Consider the following 12,443-nt stretch of genomic DNA (forward strand, 5'->3'; position numbering starts at 1 on the left):
TTTTTCAGGAAATGAACAATTGAATAAAATCTTCTGAAAACTATAAGAAATCCATTAGTAGAAACAAATGGAGGAGCATTTCAAATAAGGGCCAAACTATCAATATCAGCACGTAATTCTTGCACCAATTCCGAATCTATCCCTTACTCCTGTGGACGAGCTGCCTTTTATGATGTTTTATGCTTTAGGATCTGCAGGGAGAGGAAAACAAAGAGGTTATAGATCATAAAGAGCAAGAAGAGACAAAATAGAGATAAATAATTATAAATTAAGATTTTTATCCAATTTATTGATAGAAAAATAAATAAATAGGAAGAGACAGAAACAAAGGAAGAAGAAGTTGAGAGAGGAAGGAGAGGGAAAAATAAATAAATATTACAAACGGGTCCACTAGCTTATTAATCAATTCTTTAAAAAATATATAATTAGGTTTGTTTCAATCTTCACCATTAGATGAAATATAATTTAATGGTTACAAATGTGTATAAATAATTGTGTACAAAAGAAAGGCTCCCGATTTTATCCCATATACCCCGCATTGCTCGAGCCAGAGCCAGAGCCAAGCATTTTTCACATCCCTAATTATTTACATCCACTATTATAAATTTTATTTGGTATGTGAAATATAATTTAATTGTTACAAATGTGTGTAAATAATTAGGGATGTGAAGGTACAAAGGAACCTCTTCGACAGTGCGAGTAGATAATCGAATATGTGTGGTTGATAAAGGGACTCATGAGGAGAGGCTTGTACCGAGTCAACTAGAAGACTTGGTTAGAAGTCAACTCGTGGATTCCCTCCGAAAAATCAGGACAGATGGTTGATCCACGGACAGTCATGTAGCAAACTTGGGACAGTCATTTTGGTTGTTTATAAAAATCCCAGAAAATTCAAATAAGATAAGTTATCATTTTCTCTCTCCACCACTGAATTAACTTACTCTCACTCAGAATTTACCTTTCTTTTTAGAAATTCTTTCTTCTATTCTTTTTTTTTTTTTGTGATTTTCTTCGAAGTTTTGAGTTTAAGGCAATAATAGACGAGCCACGTGAGTTGTGATAAAGCTTTTTTAGAAAACTCAAATAACTGACTTGAACGTCGAAGGGTTCATGCCAATAAAACCTCTGATGTCCCCTAATTGTTCTTTACGAACATAGGTGGTTTAACATGAAGTGCTTGGGTCAAAGGTGCGAATGCAAACCTCTCCCTAACCAAAATGAATTTAAGAGTTGTCGCAGGCGTCTGGTTGCTATACAACTCGACTAAATTTCTGTATCAACATAACACATAGCCAACATGCCATTTTTATATTTTACATTACAAATGATGCATCATCTATTATTTAGAATTCCACATGATTTTAGTAAAAATAAGAGATTGTTTGTTTTTTAATAATTACATGATATAATAATCACTACAATTGTAATTACTAAAAGTAATACAAGTAATCCAAACACTTGAGTTTTAATTTGATTTCCAACACTTGAGTTTAAATTTAATTCCCAACACTTGAGTTTAAATTTAAGTCATTCATTTAGCTTTGAGTGCAAAATGAAAAAAAAAAGTAAGAAATCCTTTTGAGAGCCAAATATTATGAAAATGATACGAATATCATTTACCAATCAACATATTTTAAAGAACGACTATTATCAAATTTCTCTACGGAAATGATGAGTTGTTTATTTTTTAATGCCATTACATCTAGGAATTGCAAAAACATAGGCTAGTTCTGGGTATGGTAATGCTTAGATCTAGCCCAGGCATACTTTTTAAACATCTGAGCTGGACTTTTTTATTCGGGTCTAAAAGATACATATTTTATATTTAAGTGGGACTATTGGCATCCCTTTAAATATCTCTCAACACCTCTTTTCTTTAATAACCTCATTAAAATATTATAAAATTCTTTTAACACCTCTTTAATGACAAAAATACCCTTAATTTAAATTTATTAATATAAACTCCATGTTTTAATTTTTTATTCTTTAATTGTGGATTTTGAGATAACTAATCATCTATTAAAAAAGAAAGAAAGAGAGTTAAAAAAAAAAAAAAGAAACTTGCTCCACGAAACTACTTCTTTTATGTGGTAAATCACTGAAATGTCAGGCACGATCTTGCATGCAGCTTTCAGCATCAACTTGTTTTCCACCGGCAATCTCTTGCTCCTGCTCCTTCTCCTTCTCTGCGTTTGTGATCGTGCGGCCGTGCCTGACATTCTCGCTCTCTATACAGGTAACAACTACTTGATATAGAAGATCAAAATCTTCATATTAATTTGTTTTGAATTTGAAAGCATTTTTTTAAAGTTAAAATAACTTTAGCTTTTAACTTTAGCAACACAATCATGCATTACAAACAAACATGAAATATCAAATTCAAATGTTTAATTACAAATACTTCCAAGCAATTAAGAAAGGTAATATAAACAATAACATGATGCTGTTAGATTTTTAAAATTTTCAGTAATCATATTTATTTATATATGGTCATTTTGCATTAAAAGTCAGGACTAGAGTAGTACGCCATACCTGATCGAAACAAGACGGTATCCTAAATGGCAAGCACTTTACTCCAATGCATGACAATGCATTGTAATTGATGATGACACCTGGCAAACACTCGGGCACCATACATGTAATTCTAAGGCCAAAATTCTAATTTGGTTTACTGAAGAAGATGTTGAGCACAAGCTTCTGAATCTTAATTTCCCTCATGGGGTCTCAAGGTTTTTTCTCAGAAGCTTGTTGATGATGAGTTGCTGCTGTCACCAATAATTCCTCATCTGCTAATTTGGTTTACTTTTTTATTATCATTCTCATCTGGTTGCATGATTATTTTCTTCTAAATTTGAAACTTTTAGATTAGGGTTTAAGAATGAAAAAAGATATGCCGTATAAGGAATTTAAAAATCTTAAATGAAAATATGTCGTATAAAGAATTTTTAAGGGAAATAAATTATTTGATTTTGAGTGGGGTTTAATTAGAAATTATCTTATTATGTAATTTTAATAAAAGTTAAAATTATAAAATAACTAAAGAGGTGTTAAGAGGTATTTAGAAGGGTGCCAATAGTCCCACTCTTTATGTTTTATATAATTGTACATATATTTCTTTATTTACTTATATATTTTCTTTCTCTAACTTATCTTACAATTCTATAATTTTTAAAATTTTAATTTAACAAAACTAGGCTTGAAAATATGTGCTCTAAATGTTTAAAATTTCAAATATTTATAATAGGCAGGCCAAATAAATATAATTATTCAAAATAACATAAATTTTTTTAAATACTTTTTTCATAAAATATGGCCTTCTAGGCCAGACTATGGACTTATCAAGTGAAGCCCAAGTCTGGTCTAGCCTTATTTCTAAGTTAGGTCTTATCCCATATAACTCTATCACTCGGCCTGATTGCACATTTTTCACATCTGTAATAAATGATTTGTCATTTTTCTTTTTTTATTAAACGATAAGTGATATGTGTGTGAAACATCAATAAAATCCATAGATTTGTTTGATATAAGAATAAAATATTTATGAAAATCCTTTATGTAACTTTACTTCTATATAAAATTCATCAATTGGTAGTTCATTTTGAGAATCAACATTATTACGGTGAAAATATAAGGATACCCAGGCGTGCAGCGAGTTAAGCATTGCGATTATTTGCCGTTATATAGCAGTCATAAAAGCTCATTGGTGACGGCCAAGGACGATCACATAAGCCACTTTTTTTTTTTTTTTTGTAGTTTATACAATGTGCTTCAATGATATTATTGAATAAAGAAAAATTGTTAACCTTTACAGTAACCAGTAATAATTAATTTTTGTATATATAAGATAAATACGTAATATCCCTTTTTTTCCCCGGAGTTTCATGAGCTTTCGATTTTTTTTTTCCTGAGGATCTTTTCAAGCATTTGAAATTTCTTAAGGGCATTCATGAGAATTTAAAAATTTTTAGGGGCTTTCAATGGAATTTGGCATGTATGCATAGTTAGTCAACTAGTGAACAAAATTGATCATATTACAGAGAACATCAATGGCTCGAGGTTATTACTTTGTAATTAAAGTAATTTGGAAGCTTAGCCATATTACAAGTTTTCTTTCAGTTTATTATGCATGCTTCGTTGAAATTCTTTAGAAATGTGAAGAATAACTCCATATTTCTTTCACTTATTTAATTGAGAAATATCGTGTTATTGCAACAAGTCAAAAGGATTCCTTCCGAGCCATAAAATGTCAAAAAGTGAGAGAAGAACAATGTCTTGATGCCAAATAGAAACAGGCAATTAAGGATCTATTCCCAATTCTTCTTCATATGCCTCAAAGATCCTTTGTAATATGAAGACAATCATTCTCAAATTCTAACTTAGAAAATATTGTTTGCTTTACTCTTTGTTCTAATAATGAATGACTCATGTGGAAGTTCACCCTAGCTATGACCAGATCCTCAGGCTAAAAATTAAAAAAATAAAATAAAATAAGAGCTATTTTGTACAGTAGCATCAACTCCCCAAACAACTTGGGGCCAGGGCCTGCTTTTAATAATATGACTTGGTCATTCCTCTTGTTAATCTTTAATTTTAAGAGCGGTTTAGTAGTGAAGAAGCTTGATATAATAAGGTCAAAATATCACAGTATAATAAAGAAGCAAGACGAAGCTTCCCTTGTTTTCATTGAAGAGTCCTGGCAAATCAGTCCTCCTAATAGGTTTAACGAAAAAAATGAAATGACATCTATTGATTTCATCCCCATAACCCAGAACACAACATGTGTATATATAGAATTGATGCTTTAAGAACTTCAAATTGTCATATCCCCTCAACTCCAAGTTTGTGAGAAAAATCATGGCAAATTTCAATCCTTTCATGTTCATGATCCTCTTGCTATTCCTCTATGTATCGTATGCCACCTCATTGTCCATGTCAGGAGATCGGAAGACTTACATTATCCACATGGACAAGGCAGCAATGCCGGCTCCCTTCTCCCACCACCATCACTGGTACATGTCCGTACTTTCATCCCTATCATCATCTGATGATGGTGATGGTGATGCCCCAACCCATCTCTACACCTACAACCATGTCATGGATGGCTTCAGTGCTGTGTTGTCCAAGAACCAACTCGAGCAGCTCCAGAAAATGCCAGGTCACCATGCCACATACCTGGAATCATTTGGCCACCTCCATACTACCCGCACCCCACAATTTCTTGGCTTAAATAAACATGCCGGGGTATGGCCGGCTGCAGGCTTTGGCAGCGACATAATTGTCGGTATCCTCGATACCGGAATCTGGCCGGAGAGTAAGAGCTATGACGATAGAGGCATGCCGCCGGTGCCTGAGCGATGGCGCGGCGCATGTGAAGTTGGAGTTCAGTTTAATACTTCTCACTGCAACAGAAAGCTGATAGGGGCACGCTCATTCAGCAAAGGGATTCGGCAGAACGGCCTGAACATATCAAAAACAGATGACTATGACTCTCCAAGAGATTTTTTCGGTCACGGAACTCATACATCATCAACAATAGGTGGCAGTCGTGTTCAAGATGTTGATCACTTTGGATACGCTAAAGGAACAGCAATTGGAGTTGCACCAATGGCTAGGATTGCAATGTACAAAGTTCTGTTCTCCAATGACAATCTTGCTGCAGCGGAAACTGATGTTCTCGCCGGCATGGATCAAGCGATAGCTGACGGGGTGGATATAATGTCGTTGTCCTTGGCATTCTCAGAGACAACATTTGATGAGAACCCAATAGCCATTGGAGCTTTTGCAGCCTTGAAGAGAGGAATTTTTGTTGCGTGTTCAGCTGGAAATTCAGGACCACGTCCGTACTCCATTCGAAATGGAGCTCCGTGGATTACGGCCGTTGGTGCAGGAACTGTTGATAGAGAGTTTGCAGCTCACGTCACCCTTGGCAATGAAGAGCTAACAGTCATTGGAAAATCTGTGTACCCAGAGAATCTGTTTGTCTCCAGAGAACCTATATACTTCGGATATGGAAATAGATCCAAAGAAATTTGTGAACCCAACTCAACTGACTCTAAAGCTGTTGCAGGCAAGTATGTCTTTTGTGCATTTGACTATAACGGCAATGTAACGGTACATCAGCAGTTAGAGGAAGTGGGCAAATCTGGCGCCGCCGGGGCTATCTTCAGTGCAGACTCGAGGCAACATCTTTCTCCCTACGTCTTTAATATGCCTTTTGTGGCGGTAAACCTGAAAGATGGAGAGTTAGTGAAGAAGTACATAATCAATGTGGAGAATGCTACGGTAAGTATCAAGTTCCAGATTACAATATTGGGCACCAAGCCAGCTCCACAAGTGGCCAATTTTTCGTCCCGAGGGCCTTCTCTTCGATCACCTTGGATTCTAAAACCCGATATACTGGCTCCAGGAGTTGATATCTTGGCTGCCTGGGTTCCCAACAATCCTTTGCAACCCATTCGCGATGATTATCTACTCACTGATTATACTCTCTTATCAGGCACATCAATGTCATGCCCTCATGCTGCTGCCATAGCAGCACTGGTTAAAGCCACTCACCGTGACTGGAGTTCAGCTGCCATCCGTTCAGCATTGATGACAACTGCCGATGTTCTTGACAATGCCTATGGTATGATCACTGACAAATCGACCGGAGTTGCAGGAACCCCTCTCGATTTCGGTGCAGGGCATATTAATCCTAACAAGGCCATGGATCCGGGACTTGTGTATGATATTGAGGTCCAGGACTATATCAACTACTTGTGTGCATTGAACTACACTAGCCAACAGATTAGAGTTCTCACAGGGACATCAGATTATACGTGTCAATATGCTAATCTCGATCTTAATTATCCATCCTTCATAATCATCTTAAACAACACCAACACTGCAAGCTTCACATTCAAGAGGGTATTGACGAATGTAGCTGATACCAAGTCTGCTTATACTGCAGCAGTGAAGGCACCAGCTGGCATGACGGTAAAAGTGCAACCAGCAACACTATCCTTTGCCGGAAAATATAGCAAAGCCGAGTTCAGTCTGACAGTGAACATTAATCTTGGGTCTGCGGTTAGTCCCAAAAGTAACTTTCTTGGCAATTTTGGGTACTTGACCTGGTATGAAGTTAATGGGAAACATCTGGTGAGAAGCCCCATTGTCTCTGCATTTGCTAATTCTACCGGTCACTGGCCGTGAATCCAGGTGTAGCCATGTAGTGGCGAATATGGCATAGACAAAAGGATATGGAAATTAAAACAAGTAACTCAATGCTAAGAGGATGTTAATGCAAGGAAAGACTTTTTATCAAATAATAAAATTAACGTGTTGTGGAGTTTGCCGTACTAGTGTCCTTTTCTTCGGGTCATTGAGCAAATAACAGCGTATCCATCCTTCATAGTATCATTGAGAATTTTGGTCAAAATTAACTAAGTGCGTCCATCCTTCAGAGTGTCATCGAGAATTTCGTCCAAACAAACTTTGAGAAAAGCTTTAGCCGGTACTAAAACAAGTTTCTTGTATAATTAAACTAATTTATTACTCAGAAGGGTAGTATAAATTTCCTATAACTTTTATTTGTGTATTTTTTTTATCAAGTGAAAGAGATTCAGATTGTTTTGCAATCCAATCAAACACTAGTGACTCCTGAAAAATGATAAAATAGCTCTCACGTAATACGATTAACTAATACATATAAAACATATATAATTGAATTTTATATAACTATTAATTACATACATATTCTTCAAAATAAATACACCTATTTAGTTATGTCATAATATTATTTATTTATTGTGTGACTGACCTAACATCTTAAAAATACTCTAAAATGTTTCCTAAATCTTAAGCTGCTGACCGAAGAAATGATTAATGAAAATACAAACATCAGAGCTGCAGTCACACATACACTGCATTTGATTAACTATACGTTTTCAATTAAATTACCATTACAGGTAAATATACATACCCAGACAAATAAACCTTCATTCAGAGAAAAAAAAAACTGCAAAAACTGGAAGATACAGAACCCTGGATTTACTTACAGATTTCACATTACCAACATTTGTAAGTTGACTGGGAAAGAGTCTTACATGGAAATTTCAAAATAAACCTTCAAATCCATGCAGGACGTATCAACATATTTTCAATTGGAAATTCCGTGAAAAAAGGAAAATGGATTGAGCGACTCAGAGGCCAAAAAGCATACCTCAATCGGCTCATCTACATTTAAGTTAAAACATTGAAAGGTTTACTAGAACGTCAACTACCACGATTTTCTAGCCACCTACCGCAGCCAGGAACTTTTTCTGGCTTACTGGTTCTTCATTCAAGACAACCACATCCCGTACTTTGTCAAACAGATCCTCTAGCTGATCCACGCCAAATCTGTGATAGTCTAAAGGTCTCTTGTATCGTTGTTTGTATATCGCTTCAAAACAACCCAAGAAAATCCGACAAGAATAGCTCACTAGAATCTCTTGCAGCTCATGCTTGAACTGTCTCAGATTTTCTTCATTGATCCCAGTTTGACCTGCCATCCCAGTATTAGGTTTCCCTTGCTCCCTTCCCGCTTCATTTTCTTCAACAACCACTCTTTCATCATCTGAGAGCTCATCTGATGATGCACAACCTGCATTCATACTCTCTTCCTGAGTACCCTTTCCCCTCTTATCCTTTTTTGTCAGAATGGCAGTTGGATTTGCTTTCCAGTTTCTTAGGTAGACAAATTTCCTTTGGCCTCTTCCTTCCACAGAAATCATGTCACCCAACTTCTTGAAAAGATTTACTAGCTTGTATGCCCCATACTCTGACACATACAGCGTCCTTCCAAATAATTTTTGGTACTCAGCAGGAACACGAGTGAGAGGCAGACATCCTCCAGACAGTTCAAGCAATCTCACCATCTGTGCCCTCAGACCATTAATGTCCCCAGGCTGAACCCACAAGGTAGAATCATTCTGATCACTGCAAGAAACATGACCTGCCGAAGCTTCATTAAGACCAGATGGCAGACTTTGGCTCCTGAAGTTCGAAGGAAAACAAGGCATGTTCATCGAAGACGTAGTGGTGTATTCAGATAAGGATCGAGACACAATTGAGAAGTCTCTAGATTTGTAATAGCTTTGGGAGATTCCCCTATAAACAATTGCTTCTTCTTCATTTTGGGCATCCGTGTTGTCATTAATGTTACACCCCATTAAATACCCAGAAATATCAGCTGGACCTCCACGAGTAGGCATCAAGGTTTTTATGGGGGGCACAAAGCCTTCACCACGAGCAACACTAGGCCAGTCCCAGACAAATTTACCAGCATTGCAAAGGGCAGATGAAACACCTACTCCAGAAGGGATGACAAGAATCACTGTATACCCACGTTGACCAAGTATGTGTAGCGCTGGAGCAAAATCAACATCCCCTGATATCAGCATTATGGAAGAAGGTGGACGGTTGTCAAGGGCAAACAAAAACATGTCAACCAAGATAGCCTTGTCGGCAGCATCCTTTCTCCCATTGGGAACATCAATTAGCTTGACACCAGTTCTCTGGCATCCCTCTCTGAGTCGTCTGGGGAAGGCATTAAAATCCCCATAGGCAGAGAACAACATAACAGCTCCTTTAATCACAGGGTGCACCTGCAAAGCCATTCGTATATTGCCAGCCACATCTTCAGGACGGACATCACTTGGAACAGGGCAGTTTTCAATGTCCCAGAGGATAGCCACAGGACCATCTAAGAAGTTCTGGTTCTGCTGGTTTGTTGCAGTCTGATGCATATCCACGTTTGAGTCGACCATAAGAGTTCCCTTCGGTTCTAAGGAATCTGAAGGAACTATTGATGTTGATCTATTCAGATTAGCCATCACTGTTTCATCACCAACTCAAAGGATCCTAAAGGCTGCCAAAGCAAGAAAAAAGTATTAAGTACATAACAGAAGGATGTTCTTTGATACTATTATAATAAACAAAATGAAGCAGAAAAAAGTGTGTGTGTGTATAAAACAGAAGACCAGTAAAAAATACTATGCACTTAATGACATTAATTTTTTCAGCAATATAAAATATAAGATAATCGGAAAAACACATAATGACATGGAAAAATGGGAAAAGAAAACGTAATGGAAGACCACCAAGACAATAAGGAAGGTGCAACTTTATTTTTCTTTCCTTTCAAGAAGAATGACAGACTCATTAGAGAACAGAAGTGTATCCACTAAAGAAGCCCATTGTGTACCCTATAATTTCAGATCATCTGAAGATAAGAATAATTTAAGAATTTACATCTATACAAAAAGCCAAGGACTATAAACAACACAACATCAACATATATGTTTTCTCTACCCCTATTCTGTTGTTGCCTTATCAGATGGAGGTAGGGGAGTTTAATTCCTAGAATTTGCAACATTCTAAGAATGTGCTACAAATATATCTGATCTTGCCTATACACATGATGTTTCGGATGGTTTCTGATGAGGTTCCGCCCACAATTTTTTTTAACTTTGCCCCAAGGGGCTTAGCCAAGTGGTTTTCAAGCGTCATTGGCTGACCACCCGTGTTCAAATCCTGAGGAGCTAAAAATTCCATTTGTGCATTCTATCTGTTGAATAACAAATTCAAAAAAAAAATTCAAAAAGCTAACACTTTTAACAAAAACTAGATTTATGCCACCATCGATATTGGAATGCTAAGTGTTCAAATGAATTATTACTATGCAATCAACGGGTAGACAATACGATCTTATGGAGATCATAATGGATGCAGCAATTACGAAATAGGCAGAGATAGCACGTCAATGCATCCAGAAGGAAACATAGCCACAAAATGATTCTGCTACAACGCACAGAACTCAGAACAAACTGACATTCACAAAAGAAATCTATATATTTGCGTTGATAACAAATTCCTTCTATTACAACCAAAGGAGAACAAAAAAGATCATCAATAACAGATTCCATATATTACAAACAAAAGAGAATAAAAAAGATCATTAACAACCATTCCTCAAAACGGACAAACTACAGAACAGGATAAAATGGAATTTGTAATTTCCCTCCAGTAACTCAGAACAAGTTGTGAAACCAAAGAGAAGGCATCAATCACAATAAATTTTAATATGGGCAAATATTTGGGGATAATTAAATCCATTTTGACTGAGTTCAAATATAACACAAAGTAGAAGGACTTGACAAATTAAGAACTGGCCAAGAAATTCAAGAATCTCCACAAATACAAACTGTTTTGAACATCTTCAATTCCTCTGCTCACTGCCTCAGAACTTAAAAACTTCACTTCTCTTGAATCCTTATTGGATAATTAACTGAACTATCATCACTCACTTGGATTCTAAATATTGTATTGTTTATGTTCAGGGAATATGAATAAAAAAAATTTGAAATTTCTTCTTTTGCCCATTGACTCGGAATAAAAACCCAGAAATCAAAAACTTAATTTCCATCCAAATTCCTAGCGTTTTCTCAGCAACCAAACAAACCAAATCACAGTCCAAAAATAACTGCAGGAACACGCAAATCATTACTAAACCCAGCAAAAAATAAAAAATAAAGGGTACCTCATATTGAAACCACCACTTCCTTTCGCTAGAATCCACCCAGATCCTGAGCAACAACACATGATCAAAAGATCTAATAATTATCACACAAAAACATCCAAATTTAAACCCCATAATTTAAATTAAATTAAACTCAAAAGAAAACTGCTTTTCTTTGTGCTATTGATAATAGAAGAAAAGAGAAGAATCCAAACCTAGGGATGATGGAAGGCTCTATTCTTATTGAATATTGATGACGGTTGTTGGGGATATTGGATTTTAGTTTGATTTTTATTTATTCTAACAAAACCTGAGCTTTAAGCTTTGAACTGAAAGATTTTTACTTCATGTTTCTGCCTTGCTCGCTCAGTAACAATTGACAGAGACTCAGAGAGGGAGTGCTGTGCAAATTTGGGCTATTGAGATTATAAAGATCAGAGCCCAAGAGACTCTGTATGAGAATGGGTTGATTTTCAAATCAAATCTTAAGTCTAAACCGACTGAGAAAGTGATCATGCGCTTATTCTAGAAGTCCAGTTATTTGTAGACCTAACTTACTGTGGGAACCAGCTTGATGGACGGTCGGATTTATTTTGTTGTTTAATTATCTGAATATTTCCGTAGTTTTGAAGGTAAATGTTCAATGCATGATTGCTTGTCAAAAGAGACAATTGTTTGTTAAATTAAAATTGTGCTACTCACCGCCCCTGTAAACAGAGCCTGTAGATTTTCTTTTTCGGTTGATTTTTAGCATTCCTCTTTTGGGTAGACTTATCTTCTCAAATATCTTGCGTTGCCTCCTATTTTCAGTTTTTTATAGTCCCTTTTCCCACCTTTGGAAAAAAGCTGCAGCCAGTACGGGGCCACGTTTCAGAATAAAATTAGTGGAAAGGGGATACAAAAT

General features: G+C 36.3%; 2 protein-coding genes across 4 annotated transcripts; one reads left to right on the forward strand and one right to left on the reverse strand.

Moving 5' to 3' along the window:
* Positions 1-4,762: 4,762 nt before the first annotated feature.
* On the forward strand, positions 4,763-7,281 carry LOC18033632 (subtilisin-like protease SBT1.7). The gene has a single exon (XM_006422936.2). It carries the CDS (start codon positions 4,855-4,857, stop codon positions 7,189-7,191), a length of 2,337 nt encoding a protein of 778 aa, XP_006422999.1. The 5' UTR covers positions 4,763-4,854; the 3' UTR covers positions 7,192-7,281.
* A 742-nt stretch (positions 7,282-8,023) lies between these two features.
* LOC18034052 lies at positions 8,024-12,354 on the reverse strand. 3 transcript variants are annotated; one of them, XM_024179201.1, is made up of 3 exons: positions 12,242-12,354; positions 11,561-11,606; positions 8,024-9,889 (listed from the first exon to the last, which is right to left on the reverse strand). In XM_024179201.1, the coding sequence occupies exon 3, from the start codon at positions 9,852-9,854 to the stop codon at positions 8,271-8,273; it is 1,584 nt and encodes a 527-aa protein (XP_024034969.1). In that variant the 5' UTR covers positions 9,855-9,889; positions 11,561-11,606; positions 12,242-12,354; the 3' UTR covers positions 8,024-8,270. The 3 variants fall into 3 exon arrangements, with proteins under 3 accessions (XP_024034969.1, XP_024034970.1, XP_006423000.1); XM_024179202.1 differs by lacking the exon at positions 12,242-12,354 and adding an exon at positions 11,755-12,204 and having other exon boundaries at positions 8,024-9,882; XM_006422937.2 differs by lacking the exon at positions 12,242-12,354 and adding an exon at positions 11,755-12,204.
* Positions 12,355-12,443: the final 89 nt, after the last annotated feature.

Source organism: Citrus clementina, unplaced genomic scaffold, assembly GCF_000493195.1.
Source record: "Citrus clementina cultivar Clemenules unplaced genomic scaffold, Citrus_clementina_v1.0 scaffold_8, whole genome shotgun sequence".
NCBI classification, from domain to species: domain Eukaryota; kingdom Viridiplantae; phylum Streptophyta; class Magnoliopsida; order Sapindales; family Rutaceae; genus Citrus; species Citrus x clementina.

What these genes read in the sequence shown, in the direction of transcription:
- LOC18033632 (XM_006422936.2), top strand. Translation starts at nt 4,855, where the DNA reads ATGGCAAATTTCAATCCTTTCATGTTCATGATCCTCTTGCTATTCCTC.
- LOC18034052 (XM_024179201.1), bottom strand. Translation starts at nt 9,854, where the DNA reads ATGGCTAATCTGAATAGATCAACATCAATAGTTCCTTCAGATTCCTTA.